Source organism: Marmota flaviventris, chromosome 3, assembly GCF_047511675.1.
Source record: "Marmota flaviventris isolate mMarFla1 chromosome 3, mMarFla1.hap1, whole genome shotgun sequence".
Taxonomy (NCBI): Eukaryota; Metazoa; Chordata; class Mammalia; order Rodentia; family Sciuridae; genus Marmota; species Marmota flaviventris.
This window is the reverse complement of record NC_092500.1, coordinates 88,257,959-88,285,203: the sequence shown is the minus strand read 5'-3', so window position 1 is coordinate 88,285,203 and position 27,245 is coordinate 88,257,959. Positions and strand designations below refer to the sequence as shown.

Below are 27,245 nucleotides of genomic sequence, written 5' to 3'. Positions count from 1 at the left end.
TATTACTGTGTGATTCTGTTCCTGGCATGTCACAAACAACATCTGTAAATATGCCAGAAGTCAGGGCACCTGCCTATAATCCTAATTACCCCAAAGGTTAAGGTAGGGGGTTAGCAAGTTCAAGGCCAGCTTTGGCAACTCAGTGAGGCCATTTCAAAATAAAAACTAAAAAAGGCTGAGGATGTAGCTGTGTGGAAGAACACCTCTGGATTCAATCCTTAGTACTGCCAAAAAAAGAAAGAAAGATAAGAAAAAGAATTATAAATACAGTATATTCCTTCCTAACAGCAAGATTTACCATTCCTTTCTCAAAAACATAAGAACCACCAGGTGTGGTTGGCATGCCTGCAATCCCAGTGACTTGGGAGGCTGAAACAGGAGTATTGCAAGTTCAAGGCCAGCCTCAGAGACTTAGCGAGACCTTCAGCAACTTAATGAGACCCCATCTGAAAATAAAAAATAAAAAGAGCTGGGGATGTGGCTCAGTGTGTTAAGCATCCTGGTTCAATCCCCAGTACCCAAAAAAATAAATAAATAAATAAAAGAAGGGGTCAATTCTTCCTGCTCTATAAACATATTTTCTTTTACTGTAGTTAACACAAACTTAAGATAGCAAAGCAGGAAAAAAACAGACAGGGGAATAAGCTAAACTACAGAAGATATTTTTAACTCAGTGGCAAACGACTTAGTTAAGGATGATGTAACTACGTAAACATCATCAAAGAAGTACTGGCTGAGATACCGTTCTGCTAAATGCTGGAAGTTTTAGAACCACATACAATGTATATATTTTTTCCCTTCTGGTACTGGGGACTGAATCCAGGGGCACTTTAACACTGAACTACACCCAGCCCTTTTCATTTTTGATTCTGAGATGGGTCTTGCTAAGTTGCATAGGGCCTCACTAAATTGCTAAGGCTGGCCTCAAACTTAGAATCCTCCTGCCTCAGCCTCCTGAGCTGAGGCAAGCACCACCATGCCTGGCACAAAGTATGTATTAACTGAATATGCTGCCTGCAATATAAGTCTATGAGAGTCTCCTATATATCGTTCCAATCTGAACTCAAGAATTGCCACCTCTGTAAGCCCCCTGACACCCAGTTAATCATGTCTTCTTCATCTAGTATAACACCATACTACACAATATATCATTTAATAATTTTATACCTCCCAAGAATATGAGTTTTGTGAAAGCAGGGGGATTGGCAACCTTTGCCTTCTAGTATCTAGCAAATTATATGGCATAAAATAGTCATATGTCACTCAAAAATAGGGATATATATGTTCTGAGAAATGCCTTGATGGATTTTTATCATTGTACAAACATCACTACATGTACTTACACAACTAAGCTACATCATCAATTGGGCAATAATATATTTATGGACCACCATAATATACAGCCAAAAATTTATTATGCAGTGCATGACTGTATGTGCTTATGTGACATATCTACCATATTTATGAAACAGTATTGTGTGGCATAACATGCTTTCCTATATCTTTCTACATTTTAATGTTTCTGAAATGAGAATGTCTAATAATTAATAAGTATACTTAATGTAGTATCATTTCTTTTTCCTTTCTCTTGGAAGGCTACAATGTATCACATGATACATGATGTCAGAGAATCCTGGAAATTCATTATGAAGGAACAATTCTAGCAATAACAAAAATAATACTAACAATTACTTTTCTAACTAACAAGTTCAATTTTGATTTTCTATTATAATATAAAATAGCAACAGCTAAACAGTCCCAAATTACATAGGATACATAAATGATTTGAATATATATTTACCAAAAACATCATATTTTCTTCAGAATTATCAAGTGCTTTTTCCTGAACTAATATCAAAACCAACCTTATTTATGAAGATGTACCAGCTATTACAGGCAAATCCTAATGCCTCATCAATGAGATAAGAACAATTAACTGAAAATATCATTGGTATGTTCTTTTAACATTCATTAATATATCTATATTTTTTCTTCATATACTTCTCACCTGGCATTATTTTAAATGATGGCAAGATATATTCCTTCCTCAACCATGTTTCTCTTTGTCAAACTCTGTAATTCTGCTTACATGAAATAATGTCCCCATGTCTATAAGATTTAATTTTGCCTTTCCCACTTTTTAAGACTGTTCTATCATTTGACCAACATATATCTCACCCTGAACACCTCTGACCTTCCTTAAACTATTAAAGATCAATGCACTAAATGTATTTTTTAAACACAACCTTGTTCTCTACCCACTGTACTAAACTGAACATATTTTTTAAATGTATAGCTTCTATGAAATAAATCCAACAAGATATTTCTAAGTTTCTCATTAAAAGTTAATTATAGAATACTACACTAAAAATGGTAATTTTAATTAAAATCAATGACAGCATGATGGTAAAAACATGAATAGAAAATAGAGGCAATTTCCCTAAAGATTTACCAATTGACACCAGTCCACTTACTGTAAAGGTTGGACCTAATCAGATTGTTTAGCAGATTGAATTATGATAAATCTACATGATGAATATGACTTGCTTCAGAGTCAAATATGCATTACTTACATTAGAGTTTATCTCTTGGACTCCTACAAACTCAAAAGGTTTATAATATTGAAAAGATTATGGGATATTATCTAAAATACTAAGCCCTTTGGTGTTTTTGATTTTCTGTAAGATATACTTTTGGACCCAAAGAACTGAAATTTTTCTTTAGGCAAAATATCAGCTTTGATACAGAATTAAAATAGTTCTATAATTAAATTTAATTCTAAGATAGTAATATAAAGTTTAGATGTTTATATTAGTAAGAGAATATGCTTTTTTCAAAAAGAATTGACTGGTTCTGACTCTAAACCACATCATCAGCTGTAAAGTTCTCTTAGTTTGATTTCTTGAAAAGCTATAAACTATATCAATATTTAAATGGCTCAAAAAGAAAAATTATATTCTCATATGGAAGGAGAAGGAGGAAATGTTATAGAAGCTGTTAATCTCCAAAGAAATCTGCTCTTGAATTGCCAAATTTTGGAACAGTTCTAGAATTATAAATAAAAATGCTAACAATTACATTTTTTAGAACTTTAGAAAACACTAAGTATATTCCACTCATATCTATATATGCAGTTTAAGTCTACTTTTTAAAAGATTTATCAAATTAGTCATATATAGTTATTACTTAACAAATATTTGCTTAATCATAAAATTAATGCCTGTATAATCTCCCTGATATGAAAATTGTCCAAAATATATAATTTAATTCTCATTTGAAAGTTAGTCACAAAAGAAAAGTCATTCATAATTTATGGTATTTCTATGGTTTTAATTAATTCATTTTAGTTAACACATTTTTATATCTGCATTTCCATGGAAATTACAAGTTATTACATATGTATTGCAGAATATATCTTTGTAACTGAATTGATATTAAACCTATTTAATCTAGAACACTTCTAAAAACTTCACTGAGCTGCCATAATTTTTGTCAGCATATGTAGTACTGAATGACCATTAAAATACCTGAATTGAAACTATTCCAGTCTAGTAGTTTGTAAGATCTTGTGTTACCCATAATTCCGACAAAGGCTGAGTTCAAAACAGCAAATTAGTAGATCAGTTTTAGGTGGAGAATAGTAGGATAAAACAAAAAAAAAAACTATAAACAAAAACACAATTGACAATACCACTCGACAGGAACTGGAAAGACAGACAGCAGAGTTAATAAGAAGTAGAAATAGAAAGGAAAGAAGAAGCATGATATAGTAAACTAACATTAACTAGTCTAATTGTTTAAGTTAATTACCTTGATTTTTTTTAAACCACCCCATTCTTCACCTTTATGCTCCTGTTTACTTAATAGTTAGCAAAGGAGAAAGTTCAAAAACAGAAAATCGCCAAATAATCCAAAGAGTTTGGTAGGTGGTAGTGCTTCTAAAATATTATTTTTTTCCTTGTATACTGAGAATGAAATAAAAATTTCCAATATTCACTAGTCAAAAAATAGCTAAAAGATTAACTTGAGGGTGAAAACAGTATTTTCAACATTGACACATATATATCACTACCCAAGTTTCTATTAGCAGAATGACTTAGTGTTACAAAATTACTACATCGTCATTATAGTAGATGCTAATCCAGAGTTTAATTTTCTCAACAAATTAACATTTTTTCATAAAAAAATATTTAAGCAGTTTAGAGATTAACAAATGATCTTAAGTAAATGTTCCTTTTTAGTGTATAATACATACATAAAACAATCCAATGAATGATATTTTAAATCAAAGTAAGATACTATTGAAATCATTAGAATATATAATTGACATGTATTTAACTAAAAGGAAAAAATATGAAAATGTAACTCATACACCATTGAAAGCATTTATATGTATATGCCCATAGTCTTTTGGGAATAGTCCATTAATAACTGAAGAATTTCTATACCTGAACTGAAAAACTATTCTGAAAGTGGGGAGAAAGGAGGAAACTGGTGACTGCTAATTACGACACAAAAAAACATTCTGTAACAGGATTCTCATGTTCTTCACTGGACCTAGATTCTTACAGTTGTAACAAAGCTATAATAAATTGCCAGGTCTGATAACCCCCCTCAAAAAAACAGTCTTTTGTTTAAAAATAAATAAATAAATAAGTGGCATTTAAAACACACCTCTACATGTAAGTTTATTTAAGTAAACTTTGTTCTCCCAGACTCTACCATTTATTCAGAGTACATGGAAGCAACAAAATAAAATAAAAATGTTTTCATTTTAGAAGATATTAACAATGACTGAAAATAACCTTAAAGCTGTTTTTGGAATCTCATTAGTAGATACCATCTATTAAAATACTGGAGTCAAAAATCCATAGAAATATAGGTGACTAGCATTGTGTCACCCAATTAATGTCACGTACCTTAACTAGTATTTCCTTAAACTTTCCAAAAAATTCAAAGTCCTAAACACAAAGATATAGAACTTGACAGTCCCCAATATCTTACTACCATAAAGTAGCATTAGTCTTAATTTTTCTCTAAGAAACAAAGAATACACAAATACTACAAAGAAGAAAAGTTCTTAAATTAACCAAAAAAAAAAAAAAGAAATGGGGAAAAAATAAACCAAAGAAGAAAAAGAAAATACTGGTGCTTAAAGCCGTATTTGCTAAGCTTCTGAATTAAGTAGACCCAGCTAGCACTTCTTCTCTGAATAGTATTCAGGGTCCTGAATAATTGCATCCTCTCTGAAATTAACTCACACAAAATGAAAGCACGCAACATGGATTAAATATTGAAAAAGCTGAAAGAATGGTAATGCTATAAATCCTCAAAATCATTATCTGCAATGTTTTCCACCCAATAATTTTAAAGGATTCTACTTTTTTTTCATAGTTCTCAGTATAAGCATCACAAAGATATTACTTCCCAGAGTGACAAATTAAAACTTTCAAAAATATGTATGTACAGATGCCAAATAAGAATACTAATATAACTTCAGGTTTAAAATATGTCATCAAAATTAGTGACTTGAGCAAATGATTGAGCATCTAGATAATGAGAGATGCAAAAATACATTCCATATGTAAGTTCCTACCATTTCTCATGCTTATTTTAGATTTAGAAAAATGACCAGAGTACTTCTAATCTAAGAGCCTGAAATTACTGGGGCTTTGATGACTATCTTCTTTAATAATTATGGTCCCATGTTTTAAAGTGAGCTACTATTCTCATTTGTTCATTACATAGAACAAATAGTTATAAAAAAGAAACCAAAAAACCAAATATTAGTTTGTTCTTGTTCTTTTTAATTTTTGGATACTGTACACAATATTCACAATTTAAAAGGATACCTCTTTTTAGAAACAAAGAAATTAATGATAAAAACATATTGCTAGTAAAAAGAATTAACATCTTAAATTAATGACCATAATGGTCAAATTGTAAAAATTTTCTATCTTCCCCTATCAAAGAAAATTGCTGATTCAAAAATCATTTAGGAATTTCCTTAGCCAAAAATAAATCAAGATGTGCTTGTTTTACATAGAAAAGTAACTAACATATACTTTTACTGAGTTTGATCATTTTTTAATGAAGATTACTACAAATATTTTAAAGTAACATGTGCCAGTTTATACTTTCTTTTCATTTTTTCTTTTCAGATAGATTTGGTCCATAAAACATAAAAATCAGTTTTAATAAACAGAATTTAAATAAAGGAAAGCAGTAAAAGCAAGAACATACCAGGATTGTGGATACGATCCAAAAGTTTCACAGAACGTGCACTAACAACACCTCCAACATGCACAAGGAATCCAGGAGGAAATGCAGTCAGGGTAAAAAATGGAAATTCCTAGTAGAAAGAAAGGGAAAAAATATAACTGTCCACGTGTGAAGTATAAAAAATTTGTTTATTAAATACATTCTATACATTAAAATAAAAAGCTATCCATTATACATTACAAATATTTTGTAATTAAAATTTTCCACATATACAATATTAGGCAGACTCCAAAGACCCTTTTTTATCAAATCTCATTGTGAAAAAAATGTTTTTAAGAGTTCAAACATGAGACATCTGGAAAGCACATTTCCTACTCTAGTACAATTTTACAATGAGATGAGAGAATAAGCCAACCCCTCTATTCCATTATCTATTTACTGCCCTCTCAAGCACATCCACAATATAAGATACTGGTAAGGATTCCAAAGGCTTGGGGAAAGAGACCTGAAAGAAAGTGGGATGAATGGAGGGGGAGTAAGAGGATGAGCAGTGTGGATTAAGGGGAATGAGAAAGGAAAAAAACAAATTCCAAGTCAAGGTGTGCAAAGCATCACAGTGTGGAAATATTTACTATCCTCACTCTGTCAGCAGCAGTAACAACTGCAAGTACTTAAACATATATTAAGAAAAGAGGAGGACTGACATTGTGGCTCAGTGGTGGAATACTTGCCTGGAACGTGTGAGGTCCTGGGTCTGATCCCTAGCACCATAAGCAGGGGTAGGGGGAAGGGCAAAAAGCAGAGGTATGGAGAATATGTGGTAAAAATATGTAGTAAGAGTTAAGGAGGCAATACCATTCCACAAGGTCTTCCAAACTTTATTCTCCCCTTTTCTCTTAAGGACAGAAAACCTCTCAACTTGAGAGACAAGGAGAAAAACTCAAAAGAGAAATGAAAAAGTAGGGAAAGGACATTTATAGGCATGTACACAGAGCGGGTGCAGTGTACATGCCTATAATCCCAGCAACTCTGGAGGCTGAGAAAGGATTGCAAATTAGAGGCCAGTCTGGGCAACATAGTGAGATTCTCAGCTATTTAGAGAAACCCTATCTCAAAACAAAAAATAAAAAGGACTGGGGATGTAGCTCAGTGATAAGGTACCCCTGGGTTTAATCCCCAGTACCAAAGAAAGAAAAGAAAAGAAATTACACCCAGGAATTAGTTGGCTGCTCAAGCATACAGGCCCCCTTCACATTATACAAAATGGAAGCAAGTAATGGGAATTTGTTATCTGACCTGTCTGGCTAGAAAATAGATGAATGTAGCTCCCTCAACCAAAAGTCATTTACCAGTAGCCTCAACTATTTTTGAATGTAACAGATCTGGAAATATGCAAAACAAAGCTCTTAATAGTCAAAAGAACTATCAGAGCTACAAGTATTAAAGTTCATGCAGTTTTATTCATAGGGGATCTCTCCACAGATGGTATTCACTGTTATATATAGTAGTTACATAGTTATATATGTTAGGAATGTATAATTCTAAAATTTATATTATTTTCTAGACCATGGCAGATTAAATACAAAAAATAAAACAGAAGGGACAGAAAAAGATACAAAATACTGCTACAAGCAGGCACATAAAATAGCAGCAAGATTTCTGACTGGCTGCTTAAAGCATAGAGAATACAAACTCACATAAGCATAATTCACAAAACATAGCAATCCGGAAACATTTAACATAAAGGCAGACAGTCCTGCACACATCAGTAATCCATAAAAGTAAAGTATAAAAAATGTATGTGTGTGTATATTTAAAAAAAAGTTGGTCAAAATTTAGAGGAAATTATTAATATACGAACAACAAGTAATACATTCCACTATTGTCATGTATGTAAGAAATAAATTAAAAAAAAAAAAAAAAGAAGAAGAAGAGGAGCAAGAAAAGACAACCTTATGTAAGAAAAGAGTAAAAAACAAGGTTATGGAATTGCTTAGGTTTGGTCCAAATAACAGACAGAGGGAAAGAAGGGAAGAGGATAGAGGGGGCATATATCACTTAAATATATCATAAACTATTTAGTTGGAATACACATCATCATCATCATCATCAATTTTTTAAAATTTATATATATATTAGTTGTCGGTGGACACCCAATACCTTTATTTTATTTTTATGTGGTGCTGAGGATCAAACCCAGTGCCTCATAAATGTTAGGCGAGCACTCCACCACTGAGCCACAACCCTAGCCCAATGAGCTATGATGCCAGCTCATTAATGTAAGTTTTAAATGACATGTATAGGTGAGCTTATGTTATTAAAAATGTTAGTATTTTCCATAATAAGTTGGGTCTTTAGGTTTGTCCCTTCTCTGTGCACCACCCCCTCCCCCAATTAGGAAAATTGAGATTCTAAAAGTACCTCAAAATACATGAGGTATGTGATGGTCCCAAAGAACAAAAAAAAATACTTTACACTTAATCTTTATACTTAAGTCTTTTACATATCTAAATGACAGACACTGAAAATATTTTTTTTGAAACTAAATGGAAAACTGCTTTCTTCTAAAGCTAAAAAGTAAATTAGGTAAATTTACACACATTGGAAAACATATGCATATAATATTTTAGATAAGTACTAAAAGTATGAACTTAAATGATTTCTCTATTCAGGACTTTTTAGTCTTCTCCCCAAATTTTGGGAGATTAGATAAAGGAATGAGAGGGAAAGCAACACTCTAGAGCAGAAGGATAGTAGTAGTGGCTGCCCTCCGAAACATGAAGGCTCACTGCCAACTTAAGCTCTAAGGTGTCAGTCAATTAGCAAACCAATTCACCTTAAAATACAGAACTTAACCTATTGGAAGCAAAAATGTCACTGTTGAAGCTGGAGTTGTGGCTAACAGGTAGAGCACTTGCCTAGCACGTATGAGGCACTGAGTTCAATCCTCGGCACCACACAAAAATAAACAAAATAAAGGTATTGTGTCCATCTACAACTAAAAAAAAAAAAAAAAAAAAAAATCTAAAGTCAGTTAATCAAAAGTCCATCTTCAGACTATTCTCTAATTAGAAGAGTTACTCTAAGTACCTATCATCTCCATTACATCAGCACAGACTGCTGTTGCACATTTACACTTGCTCTGTGGGAAGGATGTCAAAACTATGCTTTATAGTCTCTCCCATTCCCTGAGAGAAGGGTCTATTGTTTCCAGGTTTAGATAAAAAACTGAGGTCATGAGGACCTTTGATTGATATACTGTTTCTGAACAACAAACCTCATCATCTGGTTCCCCTGTTATTTCTGGTTAAAACACTGAGTGAAAGACCTGATTTGAATCTATAGTTTGTTCATTCCACTCAATAAATTTATAGATTTTTTTCTTCCACTGAAAGGACAGTTTCCTTAAATGAGCCAAGCACACCCTGCTTTCAAAGCCTAAATGTGAATTTTAGCAATCATAGAAGATATTTTCTCTAGAAGTCTTTATATTTAAAGGATCTTTCCCTGTGGTCCCGACATGGATTTTACTTGACGCTTTGGCATAAGCCATATGTATGAAGCATAAAAATATTTAACAGTGTATGATTAAAGATAGGCTGGTTGAAAAATCAATAAAACATGATTATTTTCAAAAGATTTAAATGGAATTTTTCAAAAAGATATACAAATAGTTTTTAAAATCATATACTCTTTTTATTACCAAGAGAATTTTTCTAGATATAAAACTCCATGCCAGATTCCTACAATAATTTATTGTACAATTTTAACCTACTTTTAAAAGATTATAAATCAGGGGCTGGGGTTGTGACTCAGTCGTAGAGCACTTGCCTAGAATGGGCAAAGCCCTGGGTTCGATCCTCAGCACCACAAAAAAATAAATAAGTAAAATAAAGGTATTGTATCCAACTACAACTAAAAAATAAATATTAAAAGATTACTAATCACCAGAAGACAGTGTTTTATATCAATGTTTCTCAAAGTATGTTCCTCATAAATAGGTATTTTAGAAGAAGATTCCATGATAAAATATATTTGGGAAACACTGAGTTAAACTAAGTTAACTAGGTTTTTATACTATAGAAAATTATACACCCCAGAACCTAAAAAGTAACTTGTTTTTTTTTCCTCAACTTAAATATAAATAAAACTTTTACTTTAATTTTTCATCTCCCAATAACCTGGCATCTATTGCCAAGATCTCTTAATGTTTGTATAAGAAAACAATATTTTTATTTTTAAATAAATTAACCTATTAAATGAGGTTGGGCAGTGAAGTATCTCTTTAAATAAAATTTGAAAGGGAGATTTAGCGAAGAATAGAAATGAGTATTTTTTAAAAAACAATATTCAAAATGATATAAGACACATCTAAACAAATGGGAAGATTCTTCATACTTCTGTACAAATTTTTCCCAAAACAAAAGCCATTCTAGATATACGAAGCTCTGGGTTTGATCCCCAAAACTGCAAAAGCCAAAAACTATACTAATGGCAGCACAGGTGAAAGGCAAAGTCAACAACCATGAAGTTTTGTTATTTATTATTCATACAGGGCAGAGAAGTAGTCTTGTAAACTTAAGTAACTACCACTGCATAACAAATGATATAGATGTACTACCACAGCAGTTACACACCCAGCTTTTACAAAGTCATAAATGAAAACTAGAGTTCTCAACACCTTTCCTTTTAATTACATGAAGATTGTTCAGTAATGTATGCCCAATGTGTTAATGTGCCAAGATTCTAAGAATGTTTAAAAGCACATTTAAAAAGAGATTCATGCTAATTAAATCCAAAATGATTTTCATTAATTTTTCCCCTTCAAGTGAAACAGTTTTAAAGGTTCTTAAAATGGACAAGGCATATAATACAGACAAAATTCATTATATACAAATTTAAGGCAACCTAAGTTTTTCTGTTGATGTGAATTCTAGAATGGTAATTTGATTACAAGAAATCATATACCAATATGAAGGACTTTGTAGAGAACACAAAAACAGGAAGAGGCAGACATAAGAGTATTCTGGCCTAAAAAATGACCTGCTTCTCTTCCATGTTTTAGTGTTTTGCTGTATTTGGTTTTAACATGTGATTTAAATGTATGGATGAACCTTTTGGTGGTAGCAGGTGGTATGCTTCTGAGATGTGAGAGTGGCTGAAAGGTGCTGCTCAACGGGGTATAAAGCAAAGAACTGGATACAGCTCATCGTATGGGTCTGCTCAATTCAGCTCTGCCGTTCCTGTCCTTGTCTAAAAGGTAAACTGTGCACACATGGATACCTTCAATATGAGGAAAAATAGCCTAGAAAAATAAACTCTCTTATTATTGTAATAAGAGAATCTGAAAAACATTGTTCTCAACAGTCAAAGTGTAGGAAAAAAAAAAAAAACCTTTGTTTTATAAAACGCATCCTTTCACAGGTTATTTACTATGCTTCACCTTTTTTTCTCCCAAATGTTGGCATAAAATATAATAAAGAAAATTCTATACATGTTTATAGCTTCCAAATCAAACATAATAAAAGCTATGAAACTGTGTCTTAAAATAATTGACATAACACATAAAATCATGCACTGTATTAGTAGAAAAAAAAGAACATGAGCCTAATGGAGCTATTAAATTAAAAAAAAAGTTGCATTATGGAAAAGAAAAAAGCTAGCAACATTTGTTAAAAGCTTAAACAAAACTTAAATGACTGAGATTAAAACTGGAAAAGCTTCTAATACAAGAAATAGGCTCTCACACATGTTTGGAAACATACCCGCCTTCTACAGAACCTATGAGGCGATCCTCCCTTAGCAATGAAGTTTATAAAAAAGAGAGAGAGAAAAATCATCCAAAAACTATAACTACTCATTTTCCCACTCAACCAATGCAAGTAAACATTAAACATAACAATCAAAATAGATGTATTATATTAATGAAACACTATATTAATCTGTAAAATTATGTAGAAAATATACATTTCTTATCTCTCAGAGATTGACCATTGATAAAAAATAATTTTGTTAAGTAAAAATATTACTAAAGAATTGTTTTTAATAAATGCTACTGATATATTGTTTCTTCAAAAATGTTATTTCTTTATAATTTTAATGACAAAATTAAAAATGACTTCAGTATTCAATGGATATTTCTTTAAAATATTTCTAATAAATAATTAGAGGAAAACATAAAATAGTTACAGAATTACTCCAAGTCAAAAGTAAATATTCATACACAAGTTGGATTTTAAAACTATAATATTTTCAGATATGACCAAAAACAGTTTGGTTTTGGAAAGTAAATATGTACACAGAAGCATAAGATCATAAGTTCATATTAACAGTGTAAGAATAAGAATATCTGGTAAATCTTACCCTCTGCTCCAATGCTGACTGTGTCTGTTGTCTTAAAAGAGCTTTAAATGGCCCCCCTTCTTTTCCAGCACTACCACTGCCCATTCCTACAGAACATTAGCACATAAATAACAACCAAAAAATCCAACTATAGAAACAGAAAGTATAATTGCATTCAACTTCATAAATCTCATGAGTCAAAATATAAAATGATCCACACATTTAAAGTATTCAAGATGGCAACTAAAGCACATGTTTTACTCTAATAGACTAGCAAAATTTTCTTTGGAAGCAAGATGTCAAAGTTCTGATCATGGTTAGCTTTAGACTCAATGTGTTTTAAGAATTATGAAAAGAAATTATGTTAAAGATGATAAATATTTGTATAAATAAAATAAAAATCATCAAAATGATAATTATTATTATGCTAACAATTTAAGAACACTAAAAAAAAGAGAAATAGTAAGTGTTTGACTAAGAATAAATACAGAAAAGAAAAACGCTGAGATCACTAAAAATATCCCAAAATTCTCTAAAGAACATGAAATCTAGGTAATTTTTAAATTTAGTATATTTATTTTCTGATAACTTCCCATTTCTAAACATAACATCATATAAAATGGTATTATTTTGATATATGTCAACATTCATTCCAAAAAATAAAAAGAAATTTTTTGGAAAAAAAAAAAAAAAAACTCAAAAGTCACAGAAATGTAATAGACACATTACAAATGTACATAATTATGGATGTAAGAATTATATTTCCCAAGCTCGTATCTGTATTTTTTAAAACTTCTGTATTTTAAAAAAATTTTAAATTTCTTTTCCTATCTTATTTTATTGTCTTGAAAGAACCACTGGATAAACTATGATCCATGAAAGCAGGAGATGGGTGAGAACCCAGGATTCTACAGATTGGAATTCATCCCACCCATTTCAAACTGAAAATGCATACTTTCAAATTTACTACAAAAACTTAAAAAGGAGCTAATTTAATTTTACATTTTTAGCTGTTCTTGGATAAGGAAACAAAGATTAGCATGTGTATAGTCCCATTCTGTTCTTTAAAGGTAAAAAGTAAATTCAATTTTCTTAGATTAACCTAAACATTTTTAAGAGACTATACAACGCTAAACAGAAATTAAACTAAGATCTTTATATGAAGCATATTAAAAGCCATAAAATAAAATGTAAATTTGTAGTGACAAGGAAAAAATCAAAAAATATAGAATAATTTGATTAATGCAATGATCAGAAAAAAATGGATAATTAAAGAATATCACCAAAATGAGACTTAAACTGATTCAAACAGAATAATTTACTAATGTAACCATATGGTTTAGCAATGAGATGATACAGGTCCAACGTGAACAGAATTGGTATGTAGGGAAGAAAGTAAAGCATCTAAAACAGAAATGCTAGTACTAAGAACTTAAATAATTATTGTGAACAGCCAGATCTATGTCATTAGACATAAACTTTTTTTAATGTATAAAATAATTTACCAAATATTCGTAATTATCCATCAAGTAATGCTCAATTATATCCTATGATAAATCTAATTGTTCAACTCTTTATCAGTAAAAAAAATAATAGAAATACATCCTGTAAAAATATGCAATAATTCTTTATAGTATGAAATAATTAAACTTTTTCAAAGTTTAAAGGGATTAAAAAGCTGACATAATGTGATCCTACCAGAAGCAGCCAGGAACAGCTCTTCACTGAAAGAAACACTTTTCCTCAGAACTGGGCTGACAAGGCTAGAATGATGAGGGGTAAGGCTAGATTCCGAGAGGAGGAGACAGGACTTTTTAAGATGAAGGGAACCACAAGAGAGAGAGGGGGAGCTGGGACACAGGTAAATCCTAGGTCCCTGTGGGTAAGGTGCTGTGGAGGAAAGTAGCAGAGAAAAGATGCAGATTCAGAAGATGATCAGGAAACGCAGGATAAGGAAAGCAATGATGAAGCAGCAAACATAACAGTAAAAATGAATTTTAAAATGTATAGACAAGTTATACTAAGCATATGAAAAGTCACTAGCAAAACTGTCTATCCAATATAATACAAATAAAAGGTATATTCTAAAACTTAAATGAAAACCTTTCAAACTCTACATTCTTTTAAAAAAATTTTAATGACTGAGGATTTAATGCCATTTTAATCATTTTTGTCTTACTTTTAACTGACTTCTTCAAAATACTTAAATTACCTACCCTTTTCTTGTTTATGAATTCAAAGGGTTAAAATGTACCACATTTCAAAGTGTTAAAGCCTGAAACTTGTTGCCTCAACTATAAACACTTATTTAAAGTGGTAAAGTACAGTATTTTTAAATTTTACTAGCTAATATAAAAGATAGCACTGTGGGTATTTGAATTGAATATCTACTTTAAAAAATAAAATCAAATGGCACCATATTAGGTGTAGGCAATTGTCATTATTAATCTAAAATAAATACCAACTTCTGTCCAGCTTTGAGATATATTAATACTTTTCTTTTTTCTCTAAAATTGTTCACACTTTAATCTGATCACAGTACTGTGTGAAGTACGGATATTTGAGCCTCATCAGGGTCCGATAACCTCTGGATCACAGAAACTATACATAGCTAGCGACCTGATTAAAAAAGAAAAATTTAGTTCAAGTCAGGTGTCGAATTAGTATTCTAACACTAGCATTTGAAAATCCCACTCTTATTAGTTGACTACTTGGGGAAAAAAATAAAGCCTCATAAAATGTCATAAGTTAAAATTTACAGAAATAGTTAATTTTTTTAAAAAAAGAGGAGACCTACCAGAAAAAACAAGCAAGAACATTAATTATAAACAACAACAAAAAACAACTTTTTCTATCCAAGCTTTATTACTTTTGTTCTACTTTTGTCTTCCCAGTTAGTAATGATAAATCAATTATAATCAGATTATCTCATTCCAATATTTCTCAAGATACTTATTCTACATATGGATAAATTAGAAGGCAGAAAAGCATGACAAACATGCTGAATTATAGTTCTAGGAATTTTAAAACAATTTTAATTTTACCAAATTACTTCTCTATGAAAAACAGGAATGCTCCTCAGAACTATTCAGATATCTAAGGGCTCATGCTAAGGCCAAGAAACTAAAAACCGCTAATATTTTATAAATAAGCTATTGAGGTAGTAAATATTTATGGGCAAACAAACTGTATTTAGAGCAAGCTTACACACGAAAATTAATACTTCATTTGTAAATAAATTTTTAAGTACTAATAATACAAAAAGGTTGTCATTGCTAATACTGTTAATTGCCTATCAGTTAAGAGAAGCGTGGTTCAACTGATTTATATCTTAACAATCTGCTTTAGTAGGCATAGACTTTAGAAACAAAAAGCCAAGGAAATACTCTCAAAACTTTATGTGATATGGCAAAGGAAAATAATAGATAAGAGTATTGAAAAGTGGCCTGGAATACAAAGTTAGTGAAAAAAAGCTTCAAAAAGTATCCTTTAAATACTATCCTAAGTCTGTCTAATTCTGATTGTCATGAATATGAAGGCCAGACTCTCCTATTCTTTATTTAAAAAACATTTTTTACTGTACTTTGAGTGATTCAATTTTTATAGCATAAATATGGTTAAAATGTCACATTTCAAAGCATCCATTATAGTCAAATACTATCTTATTTTTAGATGTTTTTTCATAATTAAAGTCAGTCATCTCTTAGCTCTGCAACAGACCGATCCAGGATAAGCACCACCACCACACCCAATACCAAAATCCACAAATGCTCCAGTCCCTTACATAAAATGCAATCATATTTGAATATAGCCTGTGTACATACTATGCATTTTAAATCATCTTTGATTACTTTATAATACCTAATGCAATGTAATGTAAATAGCTGTTAGCAATATTGCTTAGAGAAAAATGACAATTTTTAAATCTGTACATGTTTAGCATAGATCCAATTATTTTTCAAATATTTTTAATCTATGGTTGGTTGAATTCAGAGGTGGAACTCAGGAAAATGAAGAGCTTAATGTATATGTAAAAATAAAGTTATTATCAAAAGAAGTAAGTCTATAATTATCTTTATGTTTTAATGACATTTATAAAAAATAGAAATTAAAGCTATGAGCTTTAAAAAAAAAAAAAAAGTCCTTTCTCTATAAGTAGCACTGGTTTGGAATTAGCTTTCTTTTCATTGTTTTCACAAAATCTGGGATCATTTTATAAATTTCTTTTCTAACACAAAAGTAAGTCTATTAAAGATGGTAAGTTTAAAAGTAATACAAATAAGAACTATACTTAAATCAATCTGATGGGAAAACTGCCAGACAAAAATACTATTTACAAAAATTATAAACTGTTAAATGTTTTAACTTATTTTTAATTTTCCTTAGAAATAACAATAATTTAATGCTTTATATAAGTTAATTCTATTTTAGGGAGTAAGATACTAACTTAATCTGTATGAACTTTTTATCATAAACATATGCATAAAAACCCACAAAGATTACTCATAAAAATACAAATAGGAGAGGGAAAAAATTATAAGTTTAATAATTGAGAAATATTCAAGTATAACTAAAAATAGCATTTTCTAAGCTAGAGAATAAAACTAGCAAACCCAGACATTTTAAATAACAAATTAATAAATAGATGAATAGCTATGTACTCCAAGGTAATCATTTCAGTTCTGAAAATTATTTTTATAATCAAATCTCAGAATTAAATTCAGAGAGGCACAAACAATGAATTTAAAAATGCTAATACTTCAAGGAGTTTGATTGTAAGCCACTAGTGTTACTTTCTATTCAAATGCTTTAAGATGTTATTCCTCCTGAGTATGAAATGAAAAAGTCTACACACAAAAATGAATTTTGGACTTTATGGCTACACTCTGATTAAATTAACAAAATGTTGATCTTTAAACAAGATAATTTCTGAACTAAAAAAAAACCTTAATATTTTAATTGTAATAACTGAAAATAATCAAGTCACATTATTTTTTAACTTAAATGCCAAAAACAGGAGGAAAGATTTGGATGGAAAGCTAGTAAGAAACAGAAACAAATTTTTTTAAGAAAAGAAAAAATAAAAGGTGGGTGGAAGCGCCTTACCAGTTTTGGGTGTCAAACTCAAATCTGTGTCAGAAGAAGAGGACTGTCGACTGTAGGACTTGGAAGGTGAAAAGGAATAAGTTTGGTTTTTCAGAGGGGTTGAGGGTCCTGATGAGTGAGTATTGGGATTGGGATCTTCATTGAAGGGAATCCTGCCAGAAGAAGGTGGAAAAAAATAAGTAATCATGTGCCAAAGGGCTTGACGGTTGGCAGCATGATCCAAACACCAGGAAAGTATTGGGGCAGGGCCAGCAGTCATTTCTTAAATGTGGAGCTGGGAATGAGGTCAAAGACAACCAATTGCTGTTTAACCATTCATCATTCTCCAGATAAATATTATCTGCATTGAAACAGTTAATAAGCCAAGTGATAAAGCAAAAAAAGCATGAAATGACAGACTTAGGGGCTAAAACATATTAAAAGGAGAAATTAAAAAAATGACAAAATATTTTAAAATGATTTTTTAAGTTACAAAAGAAAAAATGATGGCTACAAATGGTGTGTGGAAATATTCATAATTGTTTTCATATTTGCACACACACAGGTATCTTCAAAAGAAAAAAATGTTTCCTTATCCTATAGCATCAAGAGTGCCACAGCTAAAAACACATCAAAGAGGAAAATGAATATAGCTACACAGAAACATCACATTTAATGCAGAATAGTTGCTTACCTGTTTTCCAATAGCTCTCTTCCACAGAATGAAACAGACCCTACCGTTAACAGGTTTAGTACATAAAGAAAACAAGCAAACTAGAAGGTTTGGTATCTATTTCTTTTAGAATCTTATTAACAATTTCATTTCTAAAAAATTATAGAAATAATCACAAAACACATTTTGAGAGATTCTCCTCAAAACTCACAGTACACTTATATAAGATAAGGTTCTGAGAGGATCTGTGGAAGAGACTTTGGAAGCTGGAAGAATACTTTCACTTCCATAATGTGTGAGCCTCTGCGGCAACTAAATACAGAAGTTCTTCACTGCAGCTGGACTTCCAGTAAGAAAATGAAGAAGCAAAGATTTGTGGTACCTGCCTACGCTACCTGCCTGCCTGCCTCTGCAGCCACTCTGCCCGTGGCCTGCCTCTCCCCAGCTCTGGAGTCTGAGCAGTCTCGTACCAGTATAGATGAGAGTGGGAACAGACACAGAGAAGTTCTGAGTAAGTCGTGAGCCAGTAGCAGTGTGAATTGGGCTGTTGTGAGTCGAGCGGCATCCAAGGCTTGGAGGATGGACCAGCGGAGACCTGAGGGAATTTGTGGTCAAAGTGGAAGAAAAGAAAACAATACATACAACAGATTGCAAAGTTATGTTAAATAATTTTGAAGGAGCTTTAGTTCAAGGAGAGAACTTATTTTTAAATCCCTCGCATGCAAAAAAAATAAGATGAAATTCAAAAAGAACATCTAAATATTAATTTGTTAGGATATGGTTGTAGTTTGAAAGGTTCAGATTAATAAATTATGATTGTAAATAAGAAAAAATACTAAGATTTGGATTTCAAGTTGCCTTAATATATTAATTTCATCAAAATGGAACTTACTATGCAATATTTATGGGAAGAAACACCTATAAAAGTGAGAAGTCAAATATAAAGTTCTCATATTACCTTTGAAACTGAGATATAAACCGCAAATATATTTATATTTTTCTATGAAGAAAGCTTAACTAACAACTGTTTCTGTCTAGAATCTCACGACAAGAATATTTAAGAATGTGAAAACTGACACATAAAGAGAAATGAGTGAACTGAATGAATATAAATAGATATACACATTCTAGTATATAAATAGATACACACATTCTAGTATTTCAACGTATCAAATATATAGCTTATAACCAGGCTACACTGAAAACAAAACAAAACAAAGGGACACTGCTTTTACAAGCATACTAATAAAGCAATGTAAATAATGTTGTCTAGTTCTCATACTGAATATACTACATAAACTACATTCTGAATTGAAATTTTGTAAGATACTAACTTATATCCTCTAATAGAACACATCTTTGTGTATATAGAAATAAACTTAGATTAAATATATAAATGTAAATTCATATTAAAAAATTTAAATTTCAAGAGGAATTTGGCTAAAAAAGTTATACTGAATGTAATAAATAGGTATATTACATAAAAAAGAATCGTGAACTTCATGTTAACAATTATTTCACTGTACAATATCTTTGTTTTTGTACAACGGGGGGAAGAACCCTATATAAATAAACTATCATATCTCCCATTTTTTAGAAGTCAAATTAAAAACAGGCAAGAGTTCTACTTTTCCTGGCCTTTCCTTAATGAGTGTACTAACTGCTCAGGGAAAAATCCCACCAATCATAACCTGTCAAGGATCAAACATGAGCTGTCACTTATTGGCCACAAAGGTTTTTACCAGCTTCCACAGGCTACCTTTTGAAAATATTATTGATTTACAATGGGAAAAGTGTTTCTGCTTTTGTTGCTAACATAAATTTTAAAATGTGTTTTGTATAACTGATGAAAATCAAACACCTTATTGGCAATCAATTTTTATAGAAACAACTAAGTGAGATTTTGTTTGTTTGTTTTGTATTTTGTTGCTAAAGCATGAAAAAAATCTGAGAATTCTTACACTGAAAAAGTCTAGTCTAAGAATCAGAGCTGTACATAGGAAAAATTATGGCTAAAGTCTCTTAGAAAGCATTTTTAGAAAAGTGATACATTAGACTTAACACTTTTTACCACCAAGAGTTCAGCAAGAAAAAGGGTATTATATTTTGCATTATGTTAAACATTTAAAAGGAAAAAAACTCATGAAGTAGAACATACCATTAAAATGTTCAAATTATGACATCAAATTATAATTCAAATACACTGAAGCATACCATAATGTATTCTTGGAGTTCTGACTCTATCAGTCTTTGCATGAAAGGCTGCCTCACAATAACAACCTATGGTATTTCTAATATTAAGTCCATTCTATACATTGTAATATCTAATTCACTTAGGTAATTCATTTAATCCGTTAAATCCAATCTACACTACCTTTTATCAAACTCCTATCTAGACTCAGCAATGTTATATGATAATTAAATACTAGAATAATTATAATCAGCCAAGACATAAAATAAGTTTGGAAATAGCACTCAAACTATCAAGAATACAATGAAGCTGGCTCAAATAAAGTTGCCTGAATACAGAGGGTTTTTCTAAATAACATGAACTAGGTAGTAAGATGCTGTTCAGAAAATCCTAACAAAACAACTTAAATTCTTCATTGTGTAAATGTTTGATAATTTAAAGACAATGGCTATGACAAATTAGAAGAGGAGAATATCTATACAATCCCAGAAGGTTTACATCAATGGATCTCTTCCTGAAAGCATGTGAAACATATTCCCCTGCTATTCATATCTCATCCTAAGACACCAACAGATAATACAGCTTTTTCTTTCCACTAAATATCAGAGTGGAAAAAGACCTTCAGATATCACAACTGCAAAAGCCAAGTCCCTTCAATCAGTGTAGGTAAAACTAGAGAGTGTCAAGTGGAGAGAAGGAGGTCTTCACTTAAACTTGCTATGAAAAGAAGGGGGAAAATTCTAAATCCCTCAAAAAGTTAAACCTGCAATCTGATTCTACCTCTAGCAGCTGACAGTTCATGTTCTTCCAGACCTATTTTAGCAACTTCACTCTTGAGTTTATTTTTTTTAATTACTTCATTTGTCAATGTGTTTTCAAATAAAATTATGCAATTCCATGCTTCCTCTTATGAATAAAATTTAATCCAAATGACTAAAGGCCAGAAAAAAGGAAATAGCTAACCAAAAAGAATATGCTTAAGATAAAATGTCATTTTAAAAAGGGTCAGATTTTAGAACACTTTTTTTTAAGACTGTGATTGTTTTCCAATCAACCTCCCTTAAATATGGCTGAACTGGGAAATGGTTTAAGTTTTCTGACTACAGAATGCTGACTCCCAGACAATCAAGAACAGGAGTCAGTAAACTCCAGCCTGCAAGCCAAATCCACCTGCCATCTGTTTTGTAAATAAAGTTTTACTGGAACTCAGCCATACCAATTAGTTTGCATATTGTCTATGACTGCTATGGTGCTATAACAGTGGAGTCATATAGTTGCATTAGCAAAAACTAAAATTATTTACCTGTCCTATGGGGGCATTTATTTAAAAAGTTTACCAATCCTCAATCTAGACATATCTCTAAATCAGTGCTCCTCAATGAAAATACTATTGGCATTTAGGACGGAACAAGTTTTTGTAGTTACAAGTTGTTCCTTGCTGTGTCAGTATCTCTGGCCCACAAAAGAACCTACTAACCTAATCACTATGACAGGAAAGTCCTTTTTCAAATCACTTATTCAAAATGCTTGAGAACAAGAGTTCAGATTTCAGATTTTTTTTCAGATTTTGAATATTTACAGACTTTACTCAATGAGCATCCTATTCTGAAAATCCAAAATCCAAAATGTTCCAAAATCTGAAACATTTGAGTGCCAACACTAAAAAACATTCGAATTTTGGAGCACTTTGGATTTCCAATTTTTTAATTACCGATGTTCAACAAACATATAACATCACCAAACTGGAATCTCTGCCTTTGACACAAATAAGAACACATAGACCAAATCCAACCAAAGGAACCATCACACATAGTTTCTAGAAATAAAAATTTATGATTCTAACCTCTTAGATAGGGGATGGGCAAACTCATGGGTTTTTCTGTTTTGTTTCTGATAAATAAAGATAGAGACCCTATTGTCAATGCCTGAACTATTAAGCATCTCTCCTTTGAAAGAAAAGTTTGCCAAGCCAAGCACAGTGGAATGCACCTGTAATCCCAGCTCCTCCGGAGGCTAAGGCAAAAGGATAGCTTTGAGAACAGGAGTTCAAGGTCAGCCTCGGCAACATAGTGAGACCCCCTCATCACAAAAACAAAAGTCGGGGGAGGACAAGGAAATGTAGAGGAAGACAAGGGGTGGAGGGAAGGGAGGAAGCAAAGAAGCAGAAAGAAAAGAAAGAGGGAGGATTTGCCATCTTCAGCCTTACACAGACCCCAGTATTCCTATTCAATTATTTTATTTTAATAAACTGCCTGGCCTCTGTAGACATCTGAGTTTGAGACTCCTGCACAAGCCAATCCTTGTTCCTCTCTATACTATGTTGCCAATAACAAACATAATTGGATTATAATTCAATTATAATTATAATTGAATTAATTATAATTATAATTGAATTAATTATAATTCCCTAAAAAATAAATAAAATTCCACACATTGCATGAATATTCACTTTATGTTTTAGATACATAATGTCTAAAGATGTAGAATAGGGGCTGGGGATGTGGCTCAAGCGGTAGCGCGCTCGCCTGGCATGCGTGCGGCCCAGGTTCGATCCTCAGCACCACATACAAACAAAGATGTTGTGTCCGCAGAAAACTAAAAAATAAATATTAAAAAATTCTCTCTCTCTCTCTCTAAAAAAAATAAAATAAAATAAATATGTAGAAAGTTTAAGTTTATACTACTTCACGTTTTATATTATAAATAAAATACTAGGATTATGTAAATATTTTTAAGTTAAAGTTTGACAGTCATCTCTGATAAGAAAAATCACAGAAGAAAATGAAATACACATCAAACAATGCTACTAAAATGTTGTAAAGCAAATGAAAATGTATAGGTAAGAGATAAAAATCTCCATAAGAACAATTTCATTAATTCATACTTACTCCTTCATTTCTTTAGATGGAGAATTGCATGCAGGAAGGAATGCTGCTGGGCTACTTAATTTATCCAGAGTACACGCTGTTCCTATGGCTCGTACCACTAACCCAGACTCGCCCTCCAGATCAAAACACTGTAAGTAGCCAACAACTGCATTTCCTCTCATTTCGAGTACTTTTAAGCCAATTTTCCTTTGTAGTTCACCTACCACAAAAGAAAGAAAAAAACTCATGCTTTGTTTCATTTCCCAACAATACATACTATAAAGCTAGATAAGGTAGTGACAAAAAAACAAGTTTAAAAACATCATAGAATTTTAGAACTTGATGGGAACTTAAAAGATTATCTGGTCTAACTTCCTACTTTCAGGGAAATGAGACTCATTCATGCACCTCATTTACCAAACCTTTTTTTGGTTCTGTGCTATGTGCTTGGCATTCTTCCCTTCCTCAAAGTGCTAGAGATGCTTGGGTGAACAGTAAAGGTAAAGTTCCAAATCTAGTGAAGTTTAACATTGGTGGGATAAAAAGATAATTAAATAAGTAAACAAAAATAGATATTATAGAGAATATATAAGTATAAACATAATACATAGAACATAATTTTATTATAATACAGTATGATTATGTCACAGCACAAATATACAGAATACAAATATAATACATTTATTAAATATAACATATATTCTTGTTTGTGTCTTTTGTGAATATATATTGTATACACACACACGCACACACAAAAATAAATACAAATTTCAAGTAGTAAATGAGTTCTCCAAAGAAGAATAAAGAAAGGTAATGAGATAAGAGTGGCAAAGGAAGTGCCAGGAGCAATAGAGGAAACTAAACAACAAATTCTCAGGAAAAGACTACGAAAAGTCTTGAACAGAGAGTATCATTTGAACAGAGAGTATCAGAGACAGGGATAAAAGATTTACTTAAGTTCTGACTATAAACCAATGCTAGAGGAAAGAAAACTAAAATCCAGTTTCCTGCTCAGGACTCCTTTCTGAACCTCCTAACTCAGGGCTCTTTCCACCCACTACCCCACTTCAATAACACAATTTCCTTTCATTACCTAGTTTACTACAAGCTTCTGATTCAGATTTCCACTTGTTAAAAATGTTCAGCGGGATGGGGCCAAGAGTAGGGAATCAGTCACCTAAAATCTTAGCCTTCATTACAAAAGGAAAGCAAAAACTCAGTATTAATCAAAATGAAATTATTTTATTTATACCTGACATTAATGAAATGAGTCTCTGTCTAGCCTCATTTGATGCCCTTGGTGTACGAATTCGATCGATCCATTGATATTCTGGGTCTTCGTTGACTACAAGTTCTTCTACAAATCCATGAATTATCACAGCTCTATAGCACTTTGGAATAGACGTTGCTGTTAAAACAAACTATCTATTAGAGCTTCTGTTTATCACAAGGTAAAAATGAATTTTAAAAAATGCATGTCAAAGTTCTTACCTTTTGGATATACAAAAACATCTTTTATATTATGATGATCTCAATGTAATTATGTAATTACTAGTGTAATTATAATATTCCCAATTAAAAAGTCTTCTAAGACACATTTTAATCTTACAAATAACTTTTCTCTCATGACACACCTCACTTTTTCATGTAAGCCTGATAAATATGAATTGTACTTTTACAATTAAGAAAATACCTACAGAGCGAGGCCTGGTAGTGCATGCCTGTTGTCCCAGCTACTTGTGGAGCTGAGGTAAGAAGATTGCCAAGTTCAAGGCAACTTTGGGCAACTTAGTGAGACCCCATCTCAAACTTAAAAAAAAAAAAAGGAGGACTGAGGATGTAGCTCAGTGGTAGAGTGCCTAACTATGAAGCTCTGGGTTTGATTCCCCAGTACTACTGAAAAATAAAAGAAGAAGAAAAACAAAAGAAAACAGCTAGAGACCTTAAGTAACACTCCATATCATATAAAGTTTTAAAAATCAAAATATCATGGTATTCCAAAAACCTGTACAATTTATACATTTTATATATCAGTTAAAAAAGTTTTAAAATCAAAATTAAATAAATGGATGGAGTCAGAGAAGATAATGCTAAGTGAAGTTAGCCAATCCCAAAAAACCAAATGCCGAATGTTTTCTCTGATATAAAGAGGCTGATTCATAGTGGAGTAAGGAGGGGGAGCATGGGAGGAATAGACAAACTCTAAATAGGGTAAAGGGGTGGGAGGGGAAGGGAAGGGGCATGGGCATAGAAATGATGGTGGAATGAGATGAACATCATTATCCAAAGTACATGTTAAAACAAACTATCTATTAGAGCTTCTGTTTATCACAAGGTAAAAGACATGAAGGATGTGAAGGTACTTTGTATACAACCAGAGATATGAAAATTGTGCTCTATGTGTAATATGAAATGTAATGAATTCCGCTGTTGTATATAACAAATTTAGAATTTTAAAATTTTTAAAAAATTAAAATTATTTAAAAAATAAAAATAAAAAACATACACAGGAAGGGAATCACAAAATGTGATGAATCTAATATTGAATTAAAAGTACAGTGACATGGCAAAAAAAAAATCAAAATTAAAGTTAACTAGTTTATTATTAAGACAAATTATTCAGGGTCCCTGGCAGAAGTTCTTCTGTATACCACATACTGCAGTTTTAAGAATTAGACCACTACATTTCTGATATAACCAAAGGAGTCAAATAGCCCTGTAGTTTCTAATAATCCATGGTCATATAGTCAACTGGTCCAACAGTCATTGCTCTATATAATAGACTTGTTTAATATGTGCTCACTTAAGACTCATTTAAGTAAAATGTCAGGGCTGGGATTGCGGCTCAGCGGTAGAGCGCTCGCTTGGCACGGGCGGGACCCAGGTTCCATTCTCAGCACCACATAAAAAATAAATAAATAAAGGCACTATGTTGAAAAAAAAAAGATATATATATAGATATATATATATATATATATATATTTAAATAAAATGTCATTGAATTTATGTAAGATCTTAAGGGGTAGAATCTTAGAACATCTACACCAAACTAGTATATTAAAACAGCATTTATGTATCAAAGATAATCAACTACCTAGTGGTTCTCAACCCTACTAATAAGGATTGGCTAGAAGATGCCCAAATTTGCACAGGCCAGACTCATATATTTCAGGGAGTTCTTGGGGCTTCATACTCGCAAAAGCCTATGTGATATGGGTTTGTACCACAGTGCTTGGCTAAAATGTTCTGCTCCTATCCTTCAGTGACCTATACTACAATAAAACATTACTGGATTTTTCAAAAATAAATTTCAATAAACTTGTAAAAATTAGATAACATTTACTCTTAAATCAAATAAATAGCCAGAGAGCTACAGTAATTGTTTCTGGAAAATTAACAATTTTTTCTTTAGTATTAAAATCAAAGTATACCATTTTTATTAGCCTTCTAAAATATTAATTGAATTTTTCTACATTTAAAAATCATTAAATTTCCTGTTAAATAAGACAATATATTTACTTACTGCAAAAGAATTTGACTCCACACGATGACTGTCTAAATCGATTTAAATCATTGAAGAGGTCTACTTTGACAACTACATTGATTTCTCCACGGATACCTACATATTCAAAAGGAAAATCAATATACCTTAAGAAAATAGTGTACAATAAATAATGAAGCAAATAGATGCAATTAATGGTTTCAAAATAATGTATAAATTATAATAATAATGTTAACTTTGTATCTTAATTACTTTCATTATCAGTGGTTTTCTTGTATTTTCTGAAGCAGAACACCTATGCACAAGAATGAATAATTTTCACTATTACCAAAAGTCTGCATTTATTTGAACTAAGACTGAATG

At 31.5% G+C, this 27,245-nt stretch overlaps 1 protein-coding gene across 4 annotated transcripts in view; it reads right to left on the bottom strand.

The window, feature by feature from the left end:
* The window catches only part of C2cd5 (C2 calcium dependent domain containing 5), a 94,047-nt gene that overhangs the window by 49,062 nt on the left and 17,740 nt on the right, over positions 1–27,245 (bottom strand). For 3 of the 4 annotated variants that reach the window (XM_027934212.2, XM_071610093.1, XM_027934211.2), the window contains exons 5-10: positions 26,904–26,999; positions 24,633–24,788; positions 23,402–23,600; positions 17,671–17,822; positions 12,586–12,671; positions 6,244–6,352 (exon numbers count right to left, since the gene is read on the bottom strand). In XM_027934212.2, the coding sequence (XP_027790013.2) occupies positions 6,244–6,352; positions 12,586–12,671; positions 17,671–17,822; positions 23,402–23,600; positions 24,633–24,788; positions 26,904–26,999 (798 nt within the window). Of the gene's footprint in view, positions 1–6,243; positions 6,353–12,585; positions 12,672–14,262; positions 14,455–17,670; positions 17,823–23,401; positions 23,601–24,632; positions 24,789–26,903; positions 27,000–27,245 lie in introns of all 4 variants that reach the window. The other variant, XM_071610094.1, reaches the window with a different exon arrangement.